The sequence below is a fragment of the Propithecus coquereli genome, unplaced genomic scaffold, assembly GCF_000956105.1.
Source record: "Propithecus coquereli isolate 6110/MARCELLA unplaced genomic scaffold, Pcoq_1.0 Scaffold83, whole genome shotgun sequence".
Taxonomy (NCBI): Eukaryota; Metazoa; Chordata; class Mammalia; order Primates; family Indriidae; genus Propithecus; species Propithecus coquereli.
The window spans coordinates 3853877-3868459 of NW_012154507.1; the positions used below are offsets into that span (position 1 = coordinate 3853877).

Genomic DNA, 14583 nt, shown 5'->3' on the forward strand with positions numbered 1-14583 from the left:
GCTTTGAAACTGGCAAAATATTTTCCTTTGTATGACATTTCTCTTTTCCTCCAATTATCTGTTCATGAAATGCGTTCATGGAATATTATTGCCATGGTACAAATAATGACTTCTCTGTGTCTCTTGTACCCTGCAGGGGTGAGCTTTCATTTTAGGTGTGTCTGTATCATAGCAGTGTGATATATCAAGCCTATTCAAATAATGATCTGTATTAAAAAGTATAGAGTTTACTTATTTATATCATTTAACATCCACAAATGTACATATCTCAGTAATCAGTTTCCTAGTATAATTATAAATCAGAAATTTTGATGGCAAAAATATCCTAAAACAACACTCCTGAGAGGGGAAAATATCGATACTTTATCTAGCATTGTTCATAAAAGCACTCATGTTCATCCTTTTTGGAAATATTAATTATGTTAGTCTTAAATAATTCTAAGTTCTCTTGCTCAAACCAATCATTGATCTGCAGTCAGACCAGCAGCTTATAAGTCTTTGGTACTAATAGTATAGTTTAGAAGATGGTTCTGAACTAATACTCCAGAGTAATGCCAAGAGAAAAAAATGTGGTTCTATTTCTGGATATATTGACTAGCTTTCTTATAGCAGTTTTACTCTGAAATTCAGAGTTCTAAAGTTAAATGTCTAAAAGGAGTAAATAACTGCTGCTTGTTCTGCTGGTGTTGGAAAATAGTATTAACCATATATGGTGATTGATCTGTGAGATTGGAGTGAAGAAAGTTTTGTCCTGCATTAATTTTATTAACGCACATTGTAGAAGATGTAGAGGACATCTGGACATGCAAGAGTGAAATGCATCTCTTATGTTAATTGTACAATGCTTTTTCTAAATATTTAAATCTCTTTGGTTGCCATGTTCATGTACTCTGGAGAAGAAAGATTTCTTAAATAGACTGATGACGAGGCAGAACCTAAAACTACTAAGAGAAACATAAAATGTAGTTAGCTATCTATGCTCATGGTTTATTAAAATCTAAGTTAACCTTAATGGTGCTGTACTACTGTCCAAAGAAAATGCCCTTAGGTAGCCCTATCTTACTTCTTAGAGCTTGCTTATTTTGCTTTTATATATTTAATAAAAACTGTCTCAAATGTTTCCTTGTGTAGTTTATGGATAATGGTTAAGTCTGTGTGTCAATTTCAAATGTTGCTAACTCTGGCTTGTCTCTGATCAGGACTTGATTGTCTCTCTGCTCCCTCCCCTGCATTGTGTTGGGGGATATCACACAGGTTAGGCCGGGAAAATACTTTTCCTGGAATGTTGGAATTATGTTATTTAACTCAATAATTATATTAATATTTCAGTAGTTACATCTCACATTTCTCTGTTACGGAGTAATTGATATTTTTCCTCATACTTAGTATGAAAGTAGTCAAGCATTTTAAGTGTAGAAGGCTTAATTGGCACTTACAGAAATTGAGATATGCATGCACTTTGAAAATTCAATTGACTGTTAAAGGATTTGATTAATCTATGCCAATGTTTTTTCTCCATTTTCCTAAGTATTCATGAATAAGCTATATATTGGGTGAAGGTTAATACAGATATTGGGATTATGGATTATGTTGGGTTATAAACCTATCATAAGTTGAAAATGCATTTAATACTTAACCTACCAAATATAGCTTAGCCTATCAGCCTAATTTAAATGTGCTAAGAACACTTACATGAGGCTGCAGTTGGGTGAAATCATTTAATACAAAGCTTATTTTATAATAAGGTGTTGAATATCTCGTGAAATTTATTGAATACTATACTGAAAGTGGGAAAAAATGTTTGTATAGGTACTTGAACTATAGTTTCTACTGAATGCTCATCACATTCACACCGTCATAAAGTAAAAAAATTCTAAGTTGATTCATTGTAAGTTGGGGACCATCTGTATAAGGTTTGCTAATGTCAATTTTGATGACTGTCTGAAGTTTAATATAAATTGTGATTTTAAATTATATTTGGTTGTAATACCAAAATCACAGAGAAGGCCAGTTATTGCAGTGTGTGCTTTAAAAAAATAACTTTCTTGCTATAACGTTTGGCATTTATTATATGAGAAAAGAAATCCCTAGGTTAAACATTTAGATACTGGTGGGATATGTGATGCTCCTCTTTTCCTCAGTATCTTCATAGAATCTTAAGTTCTAGAAGCAGTATATATATAAAAGTAGTCAGCTTTCCTTATCCATAGGTTCCTCATCCATGGATTCAACTGAACTTGGATTGAAAATATTTGGGAAAAAACCCAAAATACAAATGAAAACGATACAGTATAACAACTGTTTACAAAGCCTTTACATTGCATTAGGTAATATAAGTGATCTAGAGATTATTTAAATTATATGGGATGATATGCATAGGTTATATATAAATATGCCATTTTATATAAAGGACCTGAACATCCATGGATTTTGGTATCCACCGGGGACGGGGGGCCTGGAACTAATCCTGTGAGGATTCCAAGGGACAACTGTATCAAAATATTGATTTTTATATCAGAGTACATACTGGTGCTCTGGTCTGAAGTTCCCAAACAGCACTAGTAATTGTTTTGGAGTATTCCCTAATGAAAGTAGTTCATCGTCAGCAAGAAATATATGAGACAAAATAAGGCTTTTGGTCATTGTATGATTATTTAAAAACTAAATTTTGATGTGGTGAAACTTTTGTCTTTTGTGGAAGTGCCTATGAGTCTGCAACCTGGTGGTAATAGCCAAATGACCATTGGTTCAAATTTGTGAGTCACGTGACTACTGTGTGCTGTACTGAAACCACTGATGTCTGTTAAAACAGATGGCTTTGACTCATTGTGTCATCCTTGTCTCCAGCCCAAATGGCTGCTTTGGGTAGCTGAAAGTTGAATTTAAACAAAAAGATAGGTTCAGTAGTATAGGGTGAGGTGAAGGAGTATGAAAATTAAGAGATTGTTAATCTGTAGCTAAATACTCTATAAATGTGAAAGAGGGATTAAATTCATTCTTTGTAGTTCCTAAGGTAGAAAAAAGTGGAGCAGGTGTCTGAACAAATGAATTCTTCATCTCTGAAAATGTTTCAGCATATGCTGAATAAAGACATGGGGTGCTGATCCAGTACTGGGAGGGAGGTGACCAGAAGGCTCGGGATCATTTACAATACTGTAGGTCTATGCAGTGAAAAACAGTGTAAGAGGGCTGGTGCAGTAGCTCATGCCTGTAATCCTAGCACTCTGAGAGACCAAGGCAGGAGGCTCGCTTGAGGTCAGGAGTTGGAGACCAGCCTGAGCAAGAGTGAGACCCCATCTCTACATAAAAAAAAAAAAGAAAAATTAGCTGGGTGTGGTGGTGCACACCTGTAGTCCCAGCTACTGGGGAGGCTGAGGCAGGAGGATGGCTTCAGCCCAGGAGTTTGAGGTTGCAGTGAGCTATGATGATGCCACTGCACTCTAGCTGGGGCCACAGAATGAGACTCTGTCTCAAAAAAAAAAAAAAGAAATTCCAGGAGGAATAGAGGGTGAAAGTTAAAAGTAAGCTTGGGTACTCATACCAATTTTCTACTTATGTCAAATGCCACATAGTAGTTAAAAATAGTGAAATGAAGTAAAAGTGTGGTAAATATGTTAATAATGCAAATATTTTTCCATATGGTTTTTTTAGCATTACCTCCAGGTAAAATATACCAAAGCAGCCAGTGCATTTCTAAAAGGAAAATTGTATACTAATTTTCCCTCTGCTATAAGAGATGAAAGAGACACAGTGAATTTTGTTAATAAAAGCTTTAGGAATATCTGCACATATACATTTGCACTCAAGTTGATAACATTAGTAATTTCATTTCAATACAAATTATGCTAGAGAACTCTTAAATTTCAGACATGGTCATATATATGCTGTTTGAACTTCTCTATCTTGATACAGATCTTGATAGTGAATCTCTTGATAACAGATGTGCAGCTAGTTTGTCCCGAAACTCATGAAGGTAATTGTATTGCTGAAAAAAGTAAAGATATGTTGAAATACATTGTAGAAAACCGTTACCAGAGTAGACACCAAGATTAGTAGGAATCAAAGACGTATTTGCTAAGAACAATTTTACATCTTTTTGGGGAAGGAAGCATTTCTGCCATGGGCAAGTTTTATCTTTCAATAAAGCTGCATATGGTGTGAAAAGCTACTACTTTAAAAATCTCTAAAAAGCAGAAGGTAGCATGAAATACAAATGAATATTTTGTAAGGCTGTAAAATCCTTTATCTCTTTATTTGTAGGACCAAATAACATTAAAAACACTTCATAATGGCATTATTTTTGCTATTTTTTTTCTTTTTTAACCTAGGGAGTGAATAAGAAGGAGAGGGCACTTCCTGTAGCAATTAACAGTGGTATATTCAGGAAAATCCATTTCTTAATTTATAGAAGCTCAAGTCATCTGTTTTTTGTGATGACAATCCATTTGGAACAATTTTCATAGACAGTATTTTTTTAAAACCCCACTAACCTTAACAGATAAGCAAAATGAAAGCCTTAAATAATTTATTTGGAGTTTTAATAGCTTTACAGAGGATATTGTTACGGTGCTAATCATCTCATTTCATATCCGTATTGAGAAGTTGAAACTACACTAACTTACACTAACATAGAGATAAAGCCTGTTTGCTACAGAATTGTAGCAAAAATTGACAGTCCATACTAATGCAGGCTTAATTCTCTCCAGTATTAAAAATGTAAAGCATATGCATATTCATACATGTATTTGACCATGCATTTTGTTTCAAAGAGAAGAGAGACTCAAACTTTTTGGATTTGCAGCAGCATTTGATTTTAAAATAAGGGGAGTTCTTTGTTTTCAGAATCTGTACAGGGAAGTAAATCCTGTATGGATTATCTTGTGACTGACCTTATTTAAGCCCTAAGAATCAGGTTGCTTGGTGAATTTATCATTAATTATAATAATTTGCTGTATGTGACACTGGATTAGACCTTTAACCCTGGGAAGATGAACTCAAGCCCAAGGAGCTGCCTAATGGCCAGGATTCTTTATTATCCACTTCCGATGAATAGGTACTAATGCTGAGACAGGGTGTGTGGGAAAGGAAGGCAAATTAGCTTCATAGATCTACAGACAAAGTAAAATCTGCTGAATCTTTTCAGTAAGATGATTAATACATAATAATATCCTTGGCATTGCTACTGCAGTGATTTCGAAGTGTTAGGGGAACGTAAATGTGGAAGATGTCGCTTTAGTTACCCACAGCAGAGGATAATTAGCACTGCTTTACATTTTTTGTATTACAGTCATTTGTCTATCTTTATTAAATGTTTTGGTGATACAATAGGATCTTCCTTGTATGTTTTTGGTTAAGAATTTACCTAAGAAACTACCAAGTTTATTGTAACCATCTCATTGTTTCCAGCAAGAGAATCCATTCCCCAAACTGAATGGGGCAAAAACTGAAGAGTAAACTGGAAAGTTCAAATTTTTTCATTATTTTGTTTGAAATACTTGTGTGCTTTTGCAGATATCTGGGTTATATTTAAACATAAATTTAAAAAATTAAAAGCATAAGTGACATTTGAATAACAGAGTGCTTTGGAATTTCATTTTACCGTCCTTGTGGTTGTGTATTACACTGTAGTTGTTAACAGTCTGCCCCTAACCACACCAGCAAGCACGACCTCCTTACCTTGATAGTCTGTATGGCCCCAGACCCTCTCAGGTCTCGCAGGCTGTCTATGGCTTGCTGTGGGGATACCATGTCAGACAGGTATAGAAGGAGACAAGCAGCTACTAATGGAACATGACAGAAAAATAATATATTACTAAATAATTAAGAGGGTAGAACATTTTATATTTAATTAGACTTCTATTGATACAGAAGACTCAGTTTGGTGTAATTGTTCTGAATGAATTAAAAACTGAGACTTTTAATGTACTTTTGACAGTTAAATTAGGATCGAAATGACGGTGTGGTTGAATTAAAGTTTAACACTGGCATTCTTTATTTTTACACTGCTTTGAGATATAATTCACATGCCATACAATTTGTCCATTTAATGTGTACAATTCAGTGATCTTTAGTATAAAGATTTGTGCAACCATCACCAATTTTAGAACATTTTCATCACCTTAAAAATAAGCACTGTACCCTTTTGTTGTCATTCCCCTATTACCACATCAACCCTGCCCTAGCAAACACTAATCTTCGTACCTCTGTAAATCTGCCTATTCTGGACATTTCATGTAGACGGAATCATACATTATGTGGTCTTTTGTGACTGACTTCTTTCACTTAGCATGCTGTGTTCAGGGTTCATATGTATTGTAGCATGTATCCATACTTCATTCCTTTTTATGATTAATATTCCATTGTATGGCTACACCACATTGTGCTTATCCATTCATCAGTTGATGGATATTTAGGCTGTTTCTATTTTTTGGCTATTATGATTAATGCTGTCATAAACATTTGGGAACAAGTTTTTGTGTGAATATGTTTTCATTTTGGGGGGATATATACCTTGGAGTGAAATTGCTGGGTCACATGGTAATTATGTTTAACTGAGGAATTATTGCCAGACTGTTTTCCAAAGCAGCTGCACCATTTTACATCCCCACCAGCAGTGTATGTGGGTTCTAGTTTCTCCACGTCCTTGCCAATACTTATTTTTCATTTTTTTTTAATAATAGCCATCCTAATGGGTATCAAGTGGTATGTATTGTGGTTTGGATTTGTATTTCCTGATGACTAATGATGTTGGGCATCTTTTCATGTGCTTATTGGCCATTTGTATATTTCGTTTGGAGAAACGTTTATTTGGGCCCTTTGCCCATTTTTAAATTGGGTTGTGTGTCTTTTTATTCCTGAGTTGTAAGAGTTCTTTATATATTCTGGATACAAATCTCTTATCAAATATATGGCTTGCAAATATTTTTTCCCATTCAATGGGTCGTCTTTTCATTTTGATAGTGTCCTCTGGCAAACAAAATTTTTAATTTTGATGCTGTCCAACACTAAAAGGAATAACTGTTACTCCAGCGTGGCATTTCATGAACTGTTTTGGTTTTTCCCAGCACATTTAAAAATTAACATATAGTAATTAACTTTGGTTTTCATACTTATGTTACCCATGGATATTATTAATATTTAGAAGTTACTATCAGTATCATAACACCTATATAGGGAGAACATTAGAAAACATTAAAAAAAAAAAGATGCAGGGGCTAAGACTTGTAAGTGATGTTTTACAGAATCCTCCAAAGCAATGCTGAAAATTCCTCTCCCTCCCACACAAGCTTTTTAGGGAATACCAAGTTTAGGGCCTTAAATAATCCTTTGAATCTTAGCAAACTTATATGTGTTTTGTTTCATTTTAATGCAAAGTGAGCATATGGCCCAGAAACAGGACTTTGCCTACTTTGAGGTTAAATTAATAATGAAAATATATTTCTTACCAAGACAAGATCTGCCAAGGCCTCCATAACAGCTGAAAGGGAAATACAGTTTTGAAGTTTGTCCATTTTCACTTCATCCCTAGTTACAGCTAAAGACTTGCTCTTTCTGCATTTTATTTATAACTCTAATGCCTAGCATAGTGCCTCACACACAAAGATTAATAAATATTTTTGAATTAATTAAGAGCAAAGTGTGTTTATTTCTTTGTTGGGAGGGTCACCTCTAAGGGTCAAGGTAGGCAGGGTCTTTTCATTGACCTCTTTAGACCCCAAGATCCACATGTACGGAATGGAGCATGTTGCTAAGTAGAAATCAGACTATTTTTACCAGATGCCACTTTGATTATTTTCCTCTGTCCAAAGAAAACCTGAGTGATTATGGGGCAAATGCTATTTATATAATAACCCTTCATTTATCTAATTGAAGTAGCATATCATAGAGATCTAAAACATGGGCTCTGGAGTCCCACCACCTGACTTTGGGTCCTAGATCTGTCACTTACTAGATACATAAAGCTAAGCAAGTTAATCTCTTTGGGGCTCAGCCTTTCACCTATAAAATGGTGATAACAATAGCACCTACATCGTAGTGAGGATGAAATGAGGTTCACTTACAAATGACTGAGCATTTGTAAAGGGCTTGGAACAGAGCTTGGCACAGAGTAAATGAATGTTAGCTGCTATTATCTAGCATTGTGAAGAAATTAGCAGTTTTGGACAACTGGATTTTACAGAAAAAAGAAGATTAACTCTCAACAGCAAATCATTCATTTTAAGCATTTTCAAAGATCCTAAAAAACGTATTACATGCTTCCTAACTTACTTAGAGGGTATACTGAACCTAATTTAGTGCAGATGACTTATCATCATGAACATCTATTACTGTAGCATATTGTAGATAAAGCTGTAGATACGTATCTTGCTATAGGATGGAAGACAGAGGACAAAATGGGTACTGACCTCTAGAGTTACTCATGAACTTGCTTTCTACAGAGTATCCCAGATGTAGTCCTGTTTTAGAGAGATCTGGATCTACCATGTGAGGTAGAGAGAGAACACTTCAGTGGCTTTCTGCAAGATTAATACTACTTTATACCTCTTGCTGCTTTCATTTTTTCTCTTGTATTTGATGAATTCCTACTCATCTTTTAAAACTCAAATTTCATTTCCTGAAATGTCTTTGTGCTCCTATAGAAATGACCACTCTCTTGTGTGCTGCCTCTTCTGTGTACACACCTTGTGCCAATCTTACTGCACTTTACATGGTAGTGTTGTTAGCTGCGGGTTCCTTCAGGGTGGGAACTGTGCCTCATTTTGTAGTCTTGGTGTTTGGCACACGATAGGTGTTACAGGTTAAATTATGTCCCCCCAGAAGATATGCTGAAGTCCTTATCCCCAGTATTATGAATGTAACCTTATTTGGAAATAGGGTCTTTGCAGATATATTCAAGTTAAGATGAATTAGGGGAGGCCCTAGTCCTACATGATTAGTGTTCTCACAAGAGGAAAACGCCAGATGAAGACACAGACACACAGAGAATCATATGATGACAGAGGCAGAGGTTGGAGTGATGCAGCTACAAGCCAAGGAATGCCAAGGATGGACGGCCACCACGAGAAGCTAGGAAGGACTGTACTCAGAGCCTCAGAGGGAACGTGGCCCTGCTGACACCCTGATTTTGGACTTTCAGCTTCCCAAACTAGGGAGAGAATACATTTCTATTGTTTTAAGCTACCCAGTTTGTGGTGCTTTGTTATAATAGCCCAAGGAAACTGTATAATACACTGAGCAAGCAGTGTTCACTGATTTTATAAAGGGCTGAAAATGCCCAGGTAGAACCAGTGAGATAGCATTGGTAGACAACAGGGCAGTGAAAAAATGTACCAGCCCCCGTTTCTGAGGAATGAGCTCTACAGCTGTCTAGCAACGTGGGCTCTCAAAGATGGCAGAATGGATAGAGAATTGTCTTTACCCAACAAACTAGTCACTGTAGGACACCTTTGAAAGCTCTAGGACAATGAAAACTTCCAGTTATCTGATGCTTTATTTTATGGGAGCCTGAACATATGCAAGGACACCCATCTATCTGTACATCCTGTTTGTACTCTGTGCCAACAGCAGAGCACTTGGTTTGCCAGAAGCTGCTGGAGTAGAGTGTGTTAAGCTTCACTTCACCAAACTGAGCTAGTTTGATCTCTGGAAAATTTTCAGTAGAAGCTGCTTTCAAAAATTTACTGAAAAAAAAATCTCAGAATTGGTTTGAAAAATGGGTCCTCAAATTGGAAGATACTTTCCTTAGCCATATCCATCCAATAGTATTTTACCTACACTTACCAGAAAATTTAGCATAGACAACTATATCTATTCTGAAATTTTGTTTTATAATCAGTACTTGATGAGAGATTATGCTTTTCACTAGAAAAAATTTGGAAACTATAGGATGTAGGATGGCTTCTAGTTCTCTACTGCATATTCTGCAAGCTATAGTTCTCTGTATATCAGTTTAGTTTGGCCACAAACAGGTGTGTCCCCAAAGACTCTTGTACTGGTTGGTTTGCCTTCAGAACTGGCATTGTTGGCATCAGGCCCCTGGGCTACAGGTTTAAGGAGACAAGCTGGGCTTGCCCTTTCCCTCAGTGCCCTGAGACCACACTGCTATTTGGTATGGTTTATATACTTCTAGCTCAAAGCAATGACCTTAAGGCTTTCAAGGTATCAAACTATTTAATACCTTACCTTGTTCTAGAGAGGATTAAGTGGCTTATTAGGATATAAAATACACAGTAAGCACTGTGAAGGACTAGTTTTCTCACTGTGGCTGACTCTCTTTTGAGCATCTACTGCTTCTTATCCATGGCACCACTTCTAATCTTTGCCATGCTACCATCTACTGCCCATCGCCACTCTCATCTTCCTTTCTCCAAGCTACTTTTTTCTTCTTGCCTCATTTTCCCCCTTTCCTTAACCCATTTTGTCTTGTTTTAAACTTTCCTACCAGCAGCTTATATTTTTACAGTCCTTGACAAACAGTGAGTCCGTCTTTCATTCTGGTAGCAAATTCATATCATCAAATGTCATTTTCAAGTCATATTTTAAAAATTGCTCATTGCTTACACATGAATTTTTTGCTAATTTTTTCAAAATCAGCTTGCTTTTCAAAGCAAGTAAGCAATTTGACAGGCTGACCAATGAATGTGGTGTTATGGTAGAATAAGAATGATGCCCCGTCTTTTTTTCATGGTGGTGGTGGGGAGGATCCCCAAATTGCAACTAAAGTTTTAAGGAAAAAAAAGCCTGGTAACCTTGTTCTGAAAATTTCCAGATCTACTCATTTATTGTCCTTACTCTTGAAAAGTAATAACAGAAAATATCTGGGGGCTTACTCTGTACCAGACATTGAGTAGTACTTTTCATGCATTATCTCCTTTTAATCCTTGCGACAAACTATGAGGTAGGTAATAACTGAATAGGGTTGCAATAATTCGAGAAATCATTTTGACTGGGACACTTCTCATCTAGCGTATGGAGAAAAGGAGAACGTACTGTATTAAGGTTTTTCGGTTATTTTTAAGGCAGATTGCGAGTTCCTCCACTATTTCACAGCAGCTGGCTATGTCAGGAGTCCCTCCATCTGGGATTGGGTGATGATGAGTGGTAATTCCATACTGCTGGTAGAAGTCCAAAAGGTTTGGGACTCTATATTTTGACAGTTCCCCTCTGGTGCAGAAAACAAATATGTCTTGTATACCATAGCTCTTTAGTTCTTCTGCCAATAGACCAAGATACACACAGACACACACAGAGAAAACATTACAAATTTAAATACAGTCAAGAGGGCGAATATGGAGTTAAGTTTCTTAAGCCAAACTAATAGCAAATGATAATCTTTAAATTTGATGTGCCTATTGATAACATCTGAATCAAAAAATGATTAGAATTAAACCTGACTTTATAAATCAAAGTGATTCTTAAGGAATGAATTTCAAGATGAGGCAATTGCTGTTCTTGCAAAAAAAAAATGTGAGACAGAATCTTGCTCTATCGTCCAGGCTGGAGTGCAGTGGCGTCATCATAGCTTACTGCATCCTTGAACACCTGACCTCAAGTGATTCTCCTGCCTCCGCCTTTCACAGCAGTAGGATTACGCATGAGCCACAGCGCCTGGCCGCAAAAATTTTTTTGCGATAAATATTGCTTTAAAATAAATTTAAGTACACTAAATATTTAAAAATAAACCCTTGGGAAGGAACAATAGCACATTTTTTTTTTCTTTTTCTCACAAAATCAACCTCATTTGCTACTTCATCACTTTGCTGTTGTTTTACCCTAAGTATTGTATTAATACATAAAATCTCCAGCATGGCCCTGGGGCCAGAGCTCTTGTATTCTCCCTTATATTTGCACTGTGCCACACCATTGTGTATTTAATTTTATGGACTAGATCTCTAGAAAATAAAGCACTAACTGTATTAAACGTACATAACTTAGCTATTTTCACCATAATGATATGAACCAATAAATATTACTATAGGCATTCAGTATACTAGAACATCTTTATGGCAATATTCACTATTGAGCATTTGGTTCAAAATAAATAATTCTGGCTGATCTCAGCTGCCCCCCACCCCTGCCCTCTCCCTGCCCCTAAGTCCAAGGACATTTAGCTATTTAAGTACAAAGTGCTAGTCTCATGAAGCTAGTCCAAATTTGAGATGTACTGTAAGTGTAAAACACATACGTGATCTCAAAGACTAAGCAATTAGTTTTATACTTAAAACTTATTGAAATGATAATATTTAGGATATCTTAGGTTAAATAAAATATATTATTAAAATTAATTTCACCTGTTTTTACTTTAATGTGGTAGATAGAAAATGGTTACATATGTGGCTTCCATTTGTGGCTCTCATTATGTTTCTGTTGCACAGTACTGCTCTAGATCAAACTATTATCATTTTGTACTTGTAAAAGAATTTAACCTGTAGTTAACATACCTAACCAATTTTAAGACAGTAGGTAATTTTCTATTTGCCTCTTGTACACATTTGATAATTTTTATTATACAGTGGTTTCTAAACTTTCCTAGAAAGGACTGAGGAGGTACCACAGGAACTGCAGCAGGGAGATTCTACGTCTTCCTCCATCAAACATTTTGGTCTGTTTTATATATTGGATTCTATTTAATATTTCATTGCAGAAAAAAAAAGTTTTTGAGAAAAATTAGAAACCCCTTTAATAGAAGATACTAAATAAATATAGCATTCCAAAATGTACAAGATTGATCTTGAACCAGTGATTTAAATTGCATATAATTTACTTATGGTTTAAATGTTGTCCAAATGGGAATTTCCTACCATGGTGGGTGTGTCTAAAGCAGAAAATCTTCATAAATCTCCAAGGGTCAACTCGTCTATTAGCCTCTTTAAGTCATTTTTGGTAGGTGAGGAATAAATTCTAAAAGATACATTAGCAAACTGACATTCTAGAATAACCAGGAAAAGACTTTAAGATTTAAAAAATCTGTACTGGTCAGACCAAGCAACGTAGACATTTTTAGTTTGTGTATTATAAGGATATTGGTAGGACTAGGAGGCCTGAGCTATTCCAGGCCAACCAGAATAAAATATTTTGAAAATCCACATTTGTTAGTATCATGTAATATATAAATTCCAAATTGGGGTTAATTCTCAGGATTACTAGACTTGAGGCTATAATGGTATGAACATCCTTGGGCACGCGATGATCAGTTCCCACTCTGTCTTTCCCACCTACATGCTGGCTCTCTACACTTTCTATCCAGGATGGAAATTTCACTGCTTCCTTGGGGTTCCCAGCTCAGGCTTAATTTCTACTACCACAGTCAAGGCTGTAAAGAATGGTATGTTCAAAGATCTGGGCAGTGCAATATGTCAGTTTTCTATTTACATACTTTCTATTTACATACTTACATTTCTCACTCTAACTTCAAATGCAGTTTAATATAACTACAACAATCAGTGAAAAGCAACACCACGTTTAGGTAAATGATGAGTCCTTGGTGCCCTTCACAAATACCTTTTCACACATTAGAATAAATCTATAGTTGGAAACTTCACAAAATATTGAACATTTATTGGTATATTGAGAAAAGACTACAGTCCTTTTGACAAAGAGATTTTCAGCATTATTTTTTTTAAAGCCTATTAGTATGGTTGTGTCATATTATACCTACCTGTATCTTTTTGGATATTTCTTCTAATATCTTTAAATTTACAACCTATAAGTAGTAATAAGGCAAGTAAAAAAGTCAGTTTTGGTCATATATAATAAGTATATTTAAACACTTATATAGCTATTTTAGAAAGTCATTCCACATGATCATTTATATGTTTCAATTCCATTCTGAATGTGAATTTCAATTTCTCATGTTTTTAGGAATATAATTACAGGGATTCACCCTAATCAAGGATTCTTTATTTATGTCCTTTCTGTAACATGTACCTGGCTTCCTGGTTAGTAAGTAGTCCTCAGCTTCACTTGTACCCCACTGTTTTATTAAGATAGGTAAATCAGAACCGTAGAGCTGTGAATGCAGATCTGGGAAGGGATGAAGAGTAAATCTATGTTCCTTTATCTCTAGCTCACCATAAGGGCTTCCAAAAGTGAGTTCTGCAGTGCTGATGGTCTATGCAATTCTCTTATTGCCCAGTGCAGAGAATGATGTGTTAGCTGACGAGAAAACTGGTCTAAATATATTGATAGGAAGCCAATTGTAGTGTTACCTACCTGGAAGAGCACACAGACCGAGAAACTGAGAACAATTCACTCGTGACAGAGGTAGCCTGAAAAGAAGAAAAATTTATCTAGTTCAGTTTTAAAAAGAGTTATAAATGGAAATTCAATCTAACCAACATGGGTGCTTGCCACTGAATCAGAATGTGTTAAAGTTTTATAGTAGTCACAAAACAAAAATTCATAGTTAAGATATCAATGTGGGCCGGGCGCGGTGGCTCACGCCTGTAATCCTAGCACTCTGGGAGGCCGAGGCGGGCGGATCGTTCTGAGCTCAGGAGTTCGAGACCAGCCTGAGCAAGAGTGAGACCCTGTCTCTACCAAAAATAGAAAGAAATTAATTGGACAGCTAAAAATATATACAGA

The 14583-nt window shown here is 35.8% G+C and overlaps 1 protein-coding gene across 3 annotated transcripts in view; it reads right to left on the reverse strand.

The window, feature by feature from the left end:
• Positions 1-3755: 3755 nt before the first annotated feature.
• The window catches only part of CDKN3 (cyclin-dependent kinase inhibitor 3), a 14642-nt gene continuing 3814 nt past the window's right edge, over positions 3756-14583 (reverse strand). Inside the window, exons 3-8 of one of the 3 annotated variants that reach the window (XM_012663789.1) lie at positions 14212-14267; positions 13658-13702; positions 10990-11212; positions 7446-7477; positions 5677-5780; positions 3756-3985 (exon numbers count right to left, since the gene is read on the reverse strand). In XM_012663789.1, coding sequence (XP_012519243.1) covers positions 3899-3985; positions 5677-5780; positions 7446-7477; positions 10990-11212; positions 13658-13702; positions 14212-14267 — 547 coding nt within the window. In that variant the 3' untranslated portion in view covers positions 3756-3898. The remainder of the gene's footprint in view (positions 3986-5676; positions 5781-7445; positions 7478-10989; positions 11213-13657; positions 13703-14211; positions 14268-14583) is intronic. The other 2 variants (XM_012663790.1, XM_012663792.1) reach the window with 2 other exon arrangements.